At 39.0% G+C, this 16,435-nt stretch overlaps 1 protein-coding gene across 1 annotated transcript in view; it reads right to left on the bottom strand.

Annotated features, from left to right (window-relative positions):
- Positions 1 to 16,435, bottom strand: part of TAFA2 (TAFA chemokine like family member 2) — a 183,260-nt gene that overhangs the window by 12,511 nt on the left and 154,314 nt on the right. The window contains exons 3-4 of the mRNA XM_082751986.1: positions 2,513 to 2,665; positions 1,326 to 1,450 (exon numbers count right to left, since the gene is read on the bottom strand). Coding sequence (XP_082608112.1) covers positions 1,326 to 1,450; positions 2,513 to 2,665 — 278 coding nt within the window. The remainder of the gene's footprint in view (positions 1 to 1,325; positions 1,451 to 2,512; positions 2,666 to 16,435) is intronic.

Raw genomic sequence — 16,435 nt, 5'->3', positions numbered from 1 at the left:
ATGCCACACAGACACACACTTCTTTTCCTATTTCTATTGTTATTATTGATGGTTATGAAGTTTTTTCAGCTGTATTACATGCACACATCTTACGTGCATAAATTCGGGTTTGTGTTGGCATGTACAAGGTTATGTGTGGGCAGAATTCAAGCAAGGTTAGCTTCAGAAGAAATACGTTTGAAAGAGGATACAGGAGTGCAATTGTATATCAAATATCTAGGAAGCATCCTTCCTTTGAAGAATGTCAAAATGACAAAAGTCTTATGCATACAGAAACTGAGACATGCAGATCTCTCTGATGAACAAAAGGAATATAATTCAGCCAGTACACACTACATCACTACAACTGAGGTGTACCAGAAATTTAGTGCCCACATAAGGCACATATCATTCAAATGACATAGACACTCAGGCACATCTACATAAAGAATACGCCACACTAGCAAGTTATAGCCTGACTCTACAAACAATTACTAAATACCTATAAGCAAAACAATCATCCAGTGCAGGTGGAGGAGTGGACGGGTGAATGTGTTTATGCTTACACACATGCATGCGTATCTTCAGAGCACATCTTTAATGTTTTATGTGGATGGAGAACTACTGACCATGTAGAGATACAATTCTGGAGTTTTAGGAAGTTTGAGTGCTTACTGCTTATTTGAAGAATCTGTTAATCTTGTGTTTCTATTAGGTACTAAAAAGCTTAGGTGACAGCAGGTTTACTTTGTTTTATGACTTTGTATTTGATGAATGTTATTCTTCTGTCAATCTAATTTTGAACCAATGAAACAAAAAATGTCAAATAGAGAAAAAAATTTTACTGAAATTCTGACAAAATTCTGTAGTAAATCAGTCATTCCAGACAGAAAGAACCAGCTCGTATTATATTACACATCTAATGCTTACCATACTCAGCCGTTTCAACGTTGAAACATGGCAATTCCATGTTACTGATAAAATGTTCTTTTGCTATCCTGTAAATAAACAGCTTAGCAGGGTCTATAGATTTTGTGCAACCGGTTTCAGAGAGAAATAGATATCAGATTATAATGCATGTGATCTTTACCAGAAGGTGAAAAAGAGCTCAACTCCACTGCTCACCTGAGAAGGTCTGGCATACTGCTTACCATGATCAAGCAATTGCAAAGTATGCTGAGACAAGTGTGCAGGACCAGGAAGTCCAATCCCAGTAAGCTTCTTGTCACACTTTTCTATTCTTCTCAACTGCTGTCTTCCATGTGAACCCAATTTCCTGTGCACTTTTTTTTTTTTTTTTTTTTTTTTTACCTGTTGGTAGCATGTAAATTTGGTATCATACCTACCCTAGTTGTTTTCACTTTATTCCCAGAGGAACAGCTCCATCCCTTACGATCTGGAAGAACCTTACATTCCTCCCCTTCAAGACATGGTTGCATGTGGCACCACCATTTCTGCTCCACTATTGAAGCTACAACAGAAGAAAATAACCATATCTGCATGTTCTCAGAATGGACATATTAATATGTCATTATATTGCAACATTTCTTTTGTTTTCCAGGAAAATGTTGGAAATATATTAAGTGACAGCTATTCTGCAATTTGCAGCCAGCTCAGAATCTCCATAAGAAATGAAGCCGCAATTTGCACAAGGTTCAAAGTTGATTTCTGTAGTGTGGTGGTGTTTTTTGCTGTTGTTGTTTTCTAATTTACTGCAGTTCAGAAAGTAATTTCAGAGAATTCCTTTCCAACTCTCATTTTTTCTTGCTCAGACAGATTTCAAAGTTTTAAGCCAGCTCTCTTCTTCTTTTGAGTTAGTATATTTTGCCTGATCTACACTATAGTCTAGCACAGGCTGATTAAATTTATTCCCCAAAGATGACATATTTACTGCTTCTCTGACAGCCAACAACATATCAACAGTAAAGAGATCATGTAAAGGGTGAATCCATCCTGCTCCTCTTTCAGAGAAATAGATGTGGAAAATGAGCTGGTATTTTCCCAATTAAAACATAAAATACAATGCCAGATTTGTTAAGTAAAACATTAATACTGTACTCTGAACAGAAATATATATATATATTCACCTACAAAGATTAAAAAAAAAAAAAACACTCTGTTCTGTTTGTTTGTTTGTATACTGCTTTATGATAAAGATAGATATATAAATAAAATGTAAGACTGCAGCATATGAAAATGATATGCTCATGTAGATTTTGTGTAAACACTTTTAATTAAGTGAATTTCATACAACTCTGAGGGCATTCTGTTAGTTAGATCAAATTTAGCCTCTCAAGAGGTCTCTTTCATTGGCATCTAATAATTTCACTTAGCATTTCCACAGAGTAATAGCAAATAATTCATTTTTCCCATCTTCCTCTCGTTTACCTTGGGCATGCCCTTCAAAATGCAGAAGCCTTCTTCCTCTTATTTTAAATAGCTAACTACAATAAACTTTTTTTTATTGATGTCTCTAAGCTAACAAAACCCCCTAGGAACATGCAACCAAAGGAAGCAATAAAAATAGTCGCACCATCAACACAAGAAGGAGCTGCCCGGGTGGTACCTGCTACCTGCCCAGGGAAGCAGGAGCACTTCACTGTCTGTGATCTTTCTTCTATCTTGTTCTTATTGCAACATCTATGGAGTGCCACCACTTCACAGGTCCCGGTTTTAACATGGTGAGCTGTGAAAATAAGATGAGCAATTTGATAACATTGCAAGGTAGGCTCATACTGTTTGTTTTTCTGTTTTGTTGTTGTTTGTTTGTTTGTTTGTTTTTAATCAGAAATGCATTAAACTAGGCTCTGTAAGGCCAAGCATGAAAATAGAATTACAATGATACTAACAGTAGAATGTGAAGATGATTTCTTTTCCAAATGTAGTAAGACTATCTCAGGCAGAAAATGTTGGCTAAAGAAAAATTGGAGAATGTTGCATACAGGACTGTTCCAGTGAAGTGGGGAGACATTATAAAACTAACCTAGACACTATATTAATTTCTGGACTCCCATAAACACTTGTGTATTTTCTATAGCCACATCCCAATAAATAAAATTAAAATAAAATAAAATAAAATAAAATAAAATAAAATAAAATAAAATAAAATAAAATAAAATAAAATAAAATAAAATAAAATAAAATAAAATAAAATAAAATAAAATAAAATAAAATAAAATAAACAAACAAACTAGGGAATCACATTTTAAGTCTCTCTGCCTGGCACTGCAAAGGTAATCTGGAAACATGAGGAATCAAAGCTTTTCAAAGCCCTGCAACAGGACAATCTTCATTATCCAGTATCCACTTGGTGATCTAACCAATTACTAGAGTCATATTACTGGAGTCCTATAAGAGGACCAGTTTGGTAAGACTGGTAAGAAAACTACCTTTCTGGTTCAGCAGTCAGTTATGAGAGGATCCAGAAATCAGAAAAATAATTTTAACAGAACTTGCAGTGGTCACTGGTAAAGAAAATAAGAAACAGACAAGGTATTTCCGGGGATAGTTCATTTCCATCAGAAGGAATAGAGAAAGAATCTGAAATTTTAACTGGTATTGACCTACTACTTTGTACAGCAAGGACTACGAATTATGCAAAACAATATGTATTTTGGCAGCCCCTCTATTTCATCTGCTGGTTAACTTTTTGTATGCTTTATGCAAAGCCTGTGTACTGAGCAGTACATCTACCTTTCACACCCTAATGGCAAAATTGAGAGTTTTTACAAGGTAAAGGCCCTACCAATCAGCTTTCAGGAACCCAACATCTATGACTGGATCTGCTCAGCTGTTATTGCACAGTATCAGCTCTCAAAAGGGCTGAGGAAAGAGAGTATACTTGATGTAAGATATGGCCCCCAAGAATGTGCCTAGAGACAAAAGCCACAGGCAGCAATTAGACTCTGGGTCTTCATTAACAAAACATAAACTACTAAACATTTCATTCAGGCAATTATGCATTTTTCAGTAGAACAAAGTCCGTGGAACATCCTGTGATCTTTGTAGTCACTCACTACATCGTGCTACATCAGGTTAGATTATACTCTCTCATATCATGCTGTACTACAGATGAAACTATGTAACACAGTGAAACACAATTAACCCATGATCCATCATATTGTGAGATATTGAAATATAACACATAAATCAGAAATCTAGGGAAAAAAATATCATTTTTAATTCAATTGCAAGGAAAGCACTTTGCATATTTTTATATGATGATATGATTTTGATTCTTTTGATGCTGAGTGAATATTTTTATATTTTAAGTACTTTAATTATTTTCCAAACCATTTCACAGGTTGCTCTGCCAATAAGAAAATCCAAATAAATTCATTTTTCTTAATACAATTACTATAAGGGTTGGGTTTTGTTTTTGTTTTTGTGAATATAATAAAAAATAATCTAGGATATCTTTCATATGCATAATATATAAGAGAGCAAGCACATACTGCTTCTGTAAATTCACATTCATCTTTATTTTGATAGGCAATTGCATATTTTCTACACACACATGCTAACAAAAATTCAATGATTTTTGTGTTATGAAAGGTACATTAAAAAAAAAAAAAAAAAAAGACACTGAGTCTAAAAAGAAAACGTAGTGAATTTCTTCCCACGTAATTTTTCACTATATTAGATTTCAGTTCTTTTCTGTGTTCTGATGTGTCTCAGTGATCTTGAAATTTTGTCCTTTCAGTGTCTCATTTCATAGTTTTACACAGCTCTACCATGTCTCTAGAAATGAATGGTAGCATATTAGGGAGAATAGTGATACGATAAGGAATATCTTTAAAATAAAAGAGGGTAAATTTAAATAAGATATTAGGAAAAAATTTTTACTCTGAGGGTGGTGAGGCACTGGAACAGGTTGCCCAGAGAAATTGTGGATGCCCCATCCCTGGAGGTGTTCAAGGCCAGGCTGGGTGGGGCTTTGGGCAACCTGGTCTGGTGGGAGGTGTCCCTGCCTGTAGCAGGTGGGGTGAAACTGGGTGGTTTTTAAGGTTGATTCCAACTTAAATCTTTCCATGATACTGTGAAATGTCATAATATACCTGCTAAGCATATTGGTATTATGTACACCAATAGCCATCTGGAATGGAAGCCAGTTAAAAGAGTTGTTTTTAAAAGCTTTGAGAGAAATGTTCATTCTAAAACAAAACTTTTGAAAGAAACTCACTTTGTCCTAAACAGGAAATAAGGCATTTAAAGGCTCTTATCTGAAAAAAGACTATAATTAGAAGAAATGGTCACTTATATCCATGTACATTACAGAAAAGCACTTCAAGGGATGAAAAGATATGTGAAAATGGGATAGAATAAAAGATAACCATATACTACTGATAGTGTCTTGTCATTAATAAAACTGCTTTGAAATTTTCTAGATATAAAAACAAAACAACCTACTAAAGCATATATATATTTCAATCACTGAATATCTAGGCTAGCCATCCACTAGTTTCTGTTTACCATCTAGAGTATGCTATGAATATTCCTTGAAAGGAAATGCAGGGATTTCAGGTCTTTATGCTATCAAATAATTAAGTTCCTGTGCAGTAAGTACAGTATCTGTCACATTCATGCAAAATGAAAGCCTCTATGCTGCAGATAAAGGATTTCCCCACAACCTAATACAAATTAACCTCATTAAGGCACTGAACCATTCCACAAAAAGGAGATAGAACTTTTGAAGATTCGCAGTTTGGTTTTGTTTCTTCTTCTCCAAGCACAGACTTCAAAGTGTGCTGTTTGCTTTGCAGAAAATGTTTACAGAACTGTCATTTCTGGAATCCTTCGGAAATTCATTATTCAGAACCACTGCAAACCCTCAGTCCTGCATCCTCAGTCCTGCTAATGCAAGTAATCCTGCCTGAAATCAATGTGAAGAAGGACTGAAGAAAGAGACTGAGATATATCTATGTGTACAGACTGTGAAGTTTTCCCAATTATTATGTATAACGTAATATATGTATACATTACGTTACAGAAGATGAAACACTGTAATATGAGCATGTAACTTGGAAAACAGATATAATCATATCTTACTCATTAACAGTATATCCTGTAATTAGCCTGCCACTTTTACAGCATTTTCTCATGTAGTGAAATTGTGAATAGCTATCTCATTAATCAGTGTGTTATTGCTACAAAAACTTGAGTGCTCACAATTATGATCCTAGGAAATATAAAGCTGAGTAATTATTATTCCTCATTGTATGCAACAGCACAAAACATTGAATGTGCTTAAAGAGTATGTTTAAACAAACACAGTAAATAACTTTAAATATATATAATTTCTACCTATTCTTGTTCTTTCACATTTCTTTACATTTCTTTTGTTTAGATGAGTGAATTTTTTAGTCATATTTGCACAGCACATATGACACTAAATTGTAGCTCTGACTCCTTTACTTCTGAGAAATTTGTTCCAGACCAGAAGACAAGATATTGTTCCAGATTATTATTTTGTAACTCACAAATATATATATATATTTATATAAATATAAATTATATATATTATAAATATATATATTATATATATATATTATATATATATTATATATATATTATTATATATTAATATTATATATAATTATATATTAATATTATATATAATATATATATATTATATATATATTATAAATATATATATATTTATCATAAATGTAGCATCATAGATAAATCTAGCATTAAATCAAGTAAAGGTTTCTGAATTCCACTCTTCATTATGATCACTATTTCTCAGCCTTGTCACCTGATCATTCATGACCAAATCTGACAACTCTCTGCTAGGCGGTTTGAATCTTTTCTTTGCTGAAAGTTGCATAGGTAATGCATATACATATACATGGACCGTTAAAAAAAAAAAAAAAACGAACATGTTGCCATGGCCTAGATAAAATAAAACCGCAGACCATATCTATATTCAGGTTCTCCATGATTGTAGTAGCCACTGTACAAATAAATTAGTGATGATAATAATAATAATAATAATAATAATAGTAATAATAGTCTCATTTATATGTTCTCTGCAAAGACAGGTATAATTGGGTAATACAGCAAAGCCAACATAATGACTAACAGTACTAAAAAATAAAATACATTGCCTCTTTTCCTACACTGATCCTTTGCTTGCCTGAACAGTGCCATTTAACAATGATAATAGTAAGCCAAGTATTTAGATGAACAGAAAAATAACCTCTCTTCTGTAGGGTTAGTTCTCTACCACTTTAGCTCTTACTCCTGAGTGCAGAGACCAGTGAGAAGCAGTTTCAGCCAAAGAGAAACAGCAGGAGCAAGCAACCACTGACGCGTGATCACCTCCTCCTGTAGAAACCTGTTCTGTATCGGCTTACAAGCTCTGTACCCTTATATGAGATAAGTGCATCTTCTTTTATTACATTCCAGGTAATTCCTGTGAGATCAGTGAGCCTATGTAAAATGTACAAAGCTTTATTTACATGCATCTGTGCGTTTTCTAAAGCTCTTCACAAAAACAAATCTTTAGTTTAAACAAGAAGCAACGGATCACCAATGAGGAGAGAAACAGGATTGACTTTTAGCCATGAGTTTCAGTCCAAATTACATCTAATGTTAATCAGACTTTGGCCAATTTGAGGATTTTTTGCCTATCTTGAGGATAATCAGGAATATATCCCATATGAAATACTATAGGGAGCCAGTCTTTCAAACTATGCACATAAGTAGTCTTTATTTACGTGAACCATATTCAAATTTGTACTCACATTAAGGACTATAATACAACTACTATTTTTTTTTGTTGTTGATGATGTTTTTTTTTGTTTTTAATAACCATCTACAAGGGAAAACAAACAATATTTCAGCAGATTACCAATGTGTCCTTTCCTACTAAGTCATCTGTCATCATTTTCTGGAGAGCGTGGAAGATAGCTTCCTGACGCAGCTGGTTAGTGAGCCTACCAGGGGAGGTGCCCCGCTAGACCTTCTCTTCACAAACAGAGAAGGACTGGTGGAGGACGTGATCGTCGGGAGCTGTCTCGGGCAGAGTGACCACGCAATGGTGGAGTTCACTATTCTTGGCGAGGCCAGGAAGGGGACCAGTAAAACCGCTGTATTGGACTTTCGGAGGGCTGACTTTGAACTGCTCAGGACACTGGTTGGTGGAGTCCCTTGGGAGGCGGTTCTGAAGGGCAGAGGGGTCCAGGAAGGCTGGGCGCTCTTCAAGAGGGAAGTCTTCATGGCGCAGGAACGGTCTGTACCCACGTGCCCAAAGACGAGCTGGCGGGGAAGAAGACCGGCCTGGCTCAACAGAGAATTGTGGCTTGATCTTAGGAGGAAAAAGAGGGTTTATAAGCTTTGGAAAAGTGGGCAGGCCACTAAGGAGGACTTTAAAGAAGTAGCGAGGCTGTGCAGGGACAAAATTAGGAAGGCCAAAGCTCATCTGGAGCTCAATCTGGCTACTGCCGTTAAAGATAACAAAAAATGTTTCTATAAATACATCAACACAAAAAGGAGGACTAAGGAGAATCTCCATCCTTTACTGGATGCGGGGGGAAACTTAGTTACAAGAGATGAGGAAAAGGCGGAGGTGCCCAATGCCTTCTTTGCCTCAGTCTTTAGCGGCAATACCGGATGTTCTCTGGATACCCAGTACCCTGAGCTGGTGGAAGGGGATGGGGAACAGGATGTGGCCCTCATTATCCATGAAGAACTGGTTGGTGACCTGCTACGGCACTTAGATGTGCACAAGTCGATGGGGCCAGATGGGATCCACACAAGGGTACTGAGGGAACTGGCAGAGGAGCTGGCCAAGCCACTGTCCATCATTTATCAACAGTCCTGGCTATCGGGGGAGGTCCCAATCGACTGGCGGCTAGCAAACGTGACGCCCATCTACAAGAAGGGCCGGAGGGCAGACCCGGGAAACTACAGGCCTGTCAGTTTGACCTCAGTGCCAGGAAAGCTCATGGAGCAGATCCTCCTGAGAGTCATCATGCAGCACTCGTAGGGGAAGCAGGCGATCAGGCCCAGTCAGCATGGCTTTATGAAAGGCAGGTCATGCCTGACGAACCTGATCTCCTTCTATGACAGAGTGACGCGCTGGGTGGATGAGGGAAAGGCTGTGGATGTGGTCTACCTTGACTTCAGCAAGGCTTTTGACACTGTTTCCCACAGCATTCTCCTCAAGAAACTGGCTGCTCTTGGCTTGGACTGGCGCACGCTTCGTTGGGTTAGAAACTGGCTGGATAGCCGGGCCCAAAGAGTCGTGGTGAATGGAGCCAAGTCCAGTTGGAGGCCAGTCACTAGTGGCGTCCCCCAGGGCTCGGTGCTGGGGCCGGTCCTCTTTAATATCTTCATCGATGATCTGGACGAGGGCATCGAGTGCACCCTCAGTAAGTTCGCAGATGACACCAAGTTGGGTGCGTGTGTCGATCTGCTTGAGGGTAGGAAAGCTCTGCAGGAGGATCTGGATAGGCTGCACCGATGGGCTGAGGTCAACTGCATGAAGTTTAACAAGGCCAAGTGCCGGGTCCTGCACCTGGGGCGCAATAACGCCAAGCAGAGCTACAGGCTGGGAGAGGAATGGTTGGAAAGCTGCCAGGCAGAGAAGGACCTGGGAGTGATGGTTGATAGTCGGCTGAATATGAGCCAGCAGTGTGCTCAGGTGGCCAAGAAGGCCAACGGCATCTTGGCTTGTATCAGGAACAGCGTGACCAGCAGGGCTAGAGAGGTGATCGTCCCCCTGTACTCAGCTCTGGTGAGGCCGCACCTCGAGTACTGCGTTCAGTTTTGGGCCCCTCGCTACAAGAAGGACATCGAGGTGCTTGAGCGGGTGCAGAGAAGGGCAACGAAGCTGGTGAGGGGCCTGGAGAACAAGTCCTACGAGGAGCGGCTGAGGGAGCTGGGCTTGTTCAGCCTGGAGAAGAGGAGGCTCAGGGGTGACCTTATCGCTCTTTTTAGGTACCTCAAGGGAGGCTGTAGCGAGGTGGGGGTTGGCCTGTTCTCCCACGTGCCTGGTGACAGGACGAGGGGGAATGGGTTTAAGTTGAGCCAGGGGAGTTTTAGGTTAGATGTTAGGAAGAACTTCTTCACTGAAAGGGTTGTGAGGCACTGGAACAGGCTGCCCAGGGAAGTGGTGGAGTCACCATCCCTGGAAGTCTTCAAAAGACGTTTAGATGTAGAGCTTAGGGATATGGTTTAGTGGAGGGCTGTTAGCGTTAGGTTGGAGGTTGGACTCGATGACCTTGAGGTCTCTTCCAACCTAGAAAAATTCTGTGAGAAAAAAAAATCTGTAACCACCAAAATATTTAAACTGAGGGGTGGTGGAGTGTACCGACATAAAAAAATAAAAATAAAATTAGTGGTTATGATGTAGTATTTTCCACAATAGGCTCTAAATCACTGTCCTACTCTAGAGTAACCACAAAAAAGTAGGTTTTCTTGTTCACATAGTCTATTTGCTTTCTTTATTCTGATTGACGTAGAAAGCAAATGTAGGTTATATTTCTGCTACACTTCAGCAATTTCAGTATGTCACATCAGTCTCACTGTGTCATTGTAGATAGGAAGGATTACAAATAAACTTGCAAAATCTCTCTCACACACAAGCACACAGACATGGTATTGTTGCATATTGTTGGTAGTTTTAGAAGTGTTAGTAGCTGCTACAGCTAAGCAATTAAAATACTGTGCAACAGTTAAGCCAATATTTACACTGACAGTTTTTCTATTAAAAGATAGATGGATATCTTTGAAAAGAAACAAATTGTCCAGTTCCTTCATTTCATTAATTTCATTATCCTTCTGTTATACCTAAAAGCAGGTAAAGAAGAAACTGAATTTGGTTTAATCATACTCTGTTGGTACTAGGGGTGATATTGTTGCAGTTGTGGTGATCTAAGAACATAAGCAACACAAAGCTCTTTGTCAGAGGTAAGATCTTTTCCTTGATTAGCCATCAGTACATTTGGGAAAAAAAAAAAAAAAAAAAAAAAAAAAAAAAAAACAGACAAACTTTCAGGGACACAAGTTTCAGTTTCATTATGTGAACATAAAACATTTGCTCCATAGGCCAGATGGAGAGCGGGCAGCACAGAAGGCAAAAAAGCAGAGGTTTCTCCTATACCAGTCATAATCTCATTACCTCTGGCATGCAGCAAGCCACCAATTCCCAAAGAAGCACTTGAAGAGCATTGACAGGAACTTCACTAAGGATGACCTTTGGAGATGAGATTCAAAGCCCTTTGAACTCAATGATTCCGGCTTGATCGGTGGTTTTGAGTAAGAATTTCAGAGATAGAATTAAAAATGTGTATTGTCAATGAAAGTGGCATTTAGATTTGCAACTTAAGATACTTATTCTGTTGATTGCTTATTTAGCATCTATTATAGTGATTGAACAAATGATGATATATATTATATATATATGATATATATATATGTGACTGAAAAATATGATAAATAATAATTATTAAATCTTGTTTTAAACCATCACTAAAGGTGTCATGTTTTTCATTGAAGAGTTCATTTGCTAAAACTACAGTATCCAACCAATATAACTATTTCTGAAATCTAGTTAAATTTGGGTACACATTGAATCTAAAAGTAAATACCCTCAGAAAGGGTAAAAAAAAAAAAAATTGTTTCCACATGACTTTTTACAATTTGTAACTTTATTTTTTAAAATGCTAATGCAAACTTAAGGTATTTTTACAGCTGTATTTTTTTTTTTTCAAAGCAAAGCAAAATATTTAATTTTACCTGGAAAAAAAAAAAAAAAAAAAAAAAGCACTTTTTCTTTTTTTTTTTTTTTCCCCAATGTTTGGCCAGTGAACTAAAAAATCAATTACAGACACAGCAGTAATTCCTGTGTCCTCAGTGTTGACAATGAGGCATGAGGCATGCTACGGTTGTAGTGCATCTTAGGAAAGGCATTCATGCTGCTTTATTTTCCAGATGACACATGGGGTAGCACTATAGAATCAGCAGGAAAAAATGATAATTTTATGTTATCTTATTATACTTTATCTTTACATTTCACTTGACTAATTAAAATTATTTAGTTATCTATTCCACTGATGCCATGTGCATTTAAAACATTCAGGTAATTCAAAACTACTGTAAAGCTGAAAACAAACACCAAATTTTCCTTTGAAAAGACAACATCTGGAGAGAGAAGATGCTCTTTAAGTGTCTTGATCATCCATTTTCCAAATAACTAAAACCAAAGATACTTCACAACCATGCTACAGGAGAATATATAACTGGGAAAGAGCTGTGGGCAGATCTCAAAGGAATGGATTTTGGCTGCAATAAATAATGTAACTGCCCCGTGATGAGATCAGGCTGGAGTTGAGAGGGTAGAGATAAAGGCATTCAGAAACACCAAAACTTGTTTGAAGACTGTGTTTGTGCACCAGATGGCCAATGATACCTTTAGCCAGCATGACCAAAAGCTAAACACAAGGCCCCAGGGGACCAGAGGAGCCCAACAAGCCAGTGTCTACCAACAGGGCACCTTCACTCAGTGCTCCCAGAGCCATCCATGGGGAGTGATCAGCTCCTGGGCCTGGTGGGAAAGCCACTGAGATGGGTCAACCCAATAAACTGCCTCCCCAGAAATCTTGCAGACTAAAGGGCGTTACAACCTGCAGGAGTACTGGACCTGTTATTGGATGAAGGGGGAACAGAACCTAAGGATCATAAATTTTTCCATCAGATATTTTGTGGAAACATGTGAGGCTCACTATGAGATGTTTAGCAGAAGGACCAAAAGAAGGGAAAGGGAGGGATGTCAGGGTGGACTGGAGAGGAATGAGCATGAATAAATAAAGGGGTAAGGATAAAATGGGCCAGTGAATTATAAACAGGGGCCAGTCTAGCTGAGCCCTGTGCTCAAACACTGCGAGTTCTGCTACATTCTTATTAAATCTTATTTCTGTCTTTTTGTGTGTGTGTGTGTGCGTACTCTCTTCTCTGAGTGGATATGCATTAATACTAGGGAAATTCAAGCCAGATTAGTTGGTGATAAATTAAGAGATCTGATTACAAGCAACTGGAGTGAGATCACAAACATTGTAAATCCAAGTGAAAGCAACTAGTGACATGAAGGCACCTCGGATCAGCTACCAGTCAGGCTGACTGTCTTAGACCATCTTCCGAGTGACCCATTTTACATGTGTATGTGCATATATATGCATGTACATGTAGCTCTCTCTGCCAGCAGATTTCAGTTCTGATAGATGGGGATGAGGAAAAGGATTGGCCCATCCACTGAGTGATTACTGTGTGTATGGACATGGCTGCCAGGAAAGGTGGTTTGCTATGTCTGCACCGATCTGCGCAGCTGGCTGAGTGTGTATGGCATGCATGTCTGTCTGTGTTCAACTACTTTCTAAGGAGCATAGATGTTCAGCCTCTCCATCGACAAAAACTGGGAATAGGGAGCTGCAGCAGCCTCATATCTACCCAGCTACTGGATTCATCAGCCTGTAACAGACATGAGCATTAGAAATCTTTTGGAAAGAAAAATTAAACAAGGAAGACAGAGATGGCATTTGGCAAAATAACATTTAACCTTCAACCTTTCCTTCTAAGAAATGCACACTGACTGTCAAGATAATCCTCTCGTACCTGCTAGATAAGCGGATCAATATCTGTAGAGAGGCACATGCCAAATCATTGCAGTGAGCTCAGCCAAAGAGTCACGCTGTTCGATCAGAGCAGCCCATTCCATGCCAGAGGCCATGCAACCTCTTTTATGCTTGATTTGAGTAATGCTATGATATGAATAACTCCTTCCCGTGCAAATATCTCCTAAGTCCGTACAAGCACACCTTATTGACAGTGCTTTGAGGTCTTATTTATCTGCTTGCACCTTTCCATGCCTTGCACTCCAGCTATAGCTATTAAAAGCCACTTGGTCACCTTGAGCTCTTGCAAAATCCAGAAAAACAGAATGCATGCTATGCACTACTTACATCACTGGAGAATAAGTTTAGCTTAAAAGTACGGCATTGGTTTTCATTTCTGTTTTGCTGTGATGTCTCTTGGAACTTGGCACAGGTCCTCAGGTGTATTGTTTGAAAACTGAGCTGCCTGTTTGGACAAATTATTTTTGTACTGCCACCTGTTGGCAACACATTCACAAAAGATCCTGCCCTTCCCAGATTCCTTGGATTCAATATGGTGTTTTCTCTCCTGAGAGAACCACTTTAAAATTACAAGAGCAATTCTTGATAAGTGTTTATCCTGCAAATGCTAGCCCAGCTCTTCTTGCAGGTCTGCCTCTACCGCATTTAACCGACTTAGTCCGCTTGGGTGAAAATGGCTAGCAGAGTCCGTATGAAAACACTATGCTGACAGCATCTCTGGTAGCTTTTCAAAACTGAGCTAATGAATGGATTTCCACAGTCACATTGCCAAGCATACTCTGCTGCATGGTGCCAAAGAAAAGTCTCATCCATCAGCTTGTCTGCCAGCCACTGGTTATAGCCATCTGTGTGGGAAGAGTTTTTCCCTTTCGGGGGAAAAAAAAAAAAAAAAGAAAAAAAACTACAATCTAATCATTACCCCTGAGAAGAGCTCACTAATTCACTAATGACCCAGAGATCAAGCCTCAGATATCCCCATGGCACTATCTGCCATGGTCTGAAGGATTGAGTTATCCCCACTGAGAGAAAAAGACTTACTGGAATAGCACAGCAAGCTGGCACGGTCCCAGCTGGACATAAAATCTTTACAAACATAAAATCACAGATGGAGAACTTCATGTAGGATCTCTCGGACCTGAAAAGCTCACAGCCATGTGACTTTATCTTCCTGGCCTTACTCAGGCTAATTATTTAATCAGTCCTTTGGCAGGAGCGAGCCAGTGTTACTCAAATAAGCTTATCTCCACTCTCACAGTAGCCAGGGTCTTTTTATGGTAGTGGCTACAAATGAGAGCTTCAGGGCAAACTTTTCTCCAAAAACACAGGAACTTAAAACACGAGCAGTTTTCAGGTAAACTGAAGGACAACCTCCTCCTTTTCAAATGATCCCCTGTCAGCCTACAGGGTTGCCCTTCATAGGTTGTAAGGGTTGCCCCCCTTACAACTTTGGAATCAGGTGATTGCCAGGTTTTTGAAATCACAGACAGTTCAGAGTCAAGATCACTTGCAAAGATCATAAGGGTTCTTGCAGATCATTGTGTATTGACCCAGTGTACAGGCTATGGCACAAAATCCTGCGAGGAGTAAGGTAATTGGCCAAGGACTTTTATTGCTTCTCTCTCTCTCTCTTATGTATTTCAAGTAGCCAGCCATATCTTACTAGGCCAAGGGTCAGGCCCACACAATGCTCTTGATTACCTATTCTTTATATGAGCTTACCCCTATATTAACTTTCCCAGATGTGGAATCTTATCACACAGGATACCCAATGTAAAAGTGACCTCACTGGTCTACCTGATGTGGCCTCAAGCCCAAAACATGAATATGCACAAACTGTTACTAGAAAAGGGCTGTCCTTTTAGTAGGAACAAGCCTCAGCCATGGGGCAATGCTCTGCAGTGCCTGATGGCTCCACTCATTGTGGCAGGGCTTCCAGGGTTTCCATTGCAGTTTTCAGGATTGTCCACATCAGAGGTGGAAATAAACAGTGTTGTATCTTTTGGCTACTCTGTGGATTCTTGCCAGCTGCCAACCCTAGACCTTTGGTGCAGCACAACCCACTGGAAGGGGAAGAGAATAAAAGGCTTTTGCACATTTGCTGAGACTTCAAGAAAAGCTCAGCTCCCCTGCTGGAGCCAGCATGTGAGGTAGCTCACCACTTACCACCAAGGCTGCACCTTCACCGTCTCATTTGTTGGGCGGGAGAAGATGCTGATGGCAGCAAAGGCTGTGTGTTTCCTTATGGGCCAGAAATGGAAACTTTGCTTTTTGCAGGCAAAACACTTCATGCCTTTCCTCCTAGCTGCTTCAGGCTGACACCAACCACAAGAGAAGCCTGTGCAGAACTGGCAGAGAAACACCCAGGGAGAGATGCAGTTTATAAATACTACAAGAAGTCAAAAGCCCCAGTATCTCCAAGGTTGTTATCAAACATGTTAAGCAAACGATATATTAAAGTGTGCAGACATTTTGTAAATTAACAGGCTGAGGTTTGAGATTACTAATTATATGATTTCTCAGAGAAAAAAGACCAGTCGAGCTCTCAGGCACTCAAAAGAACATTTGGCACAAAGACTTTTTATTCTCTCTTACTCTCTCTGTGGGCCTTCTGCCAAATATTTCAACTCAGCAAGAAGCAGTAGCACATGTCTCAGAGCAGTCTTCAGCATCTGACTGAATACTAAAAAAATAAAATAAATAAATAAATAAATAAATAAAAATCCTCATTCTCAGGGCTTCAGAAACCTGTAGTTTACACAGTTTATGGGAAATATGTTTCCCCTGCTTCCTTAGATGACTCTCATTATTAATCTTCTTTT

The sequence above is a fragment of the Aythya marila genome, assembly GCF_965140915.1.
Source record: "Aythya marila genome assembly, chromosome: 1".
Taxonomy (NCBI): Eukaryota; Metazoa; Chordata; class Aves; order Anseriformes; family Anatidae; genus Aythya; species Aythya marila.
Note: the sequence above shows the minus strand (reverse complement) of the source record. Positions and strands in the feature narration are given on the sequence as shown.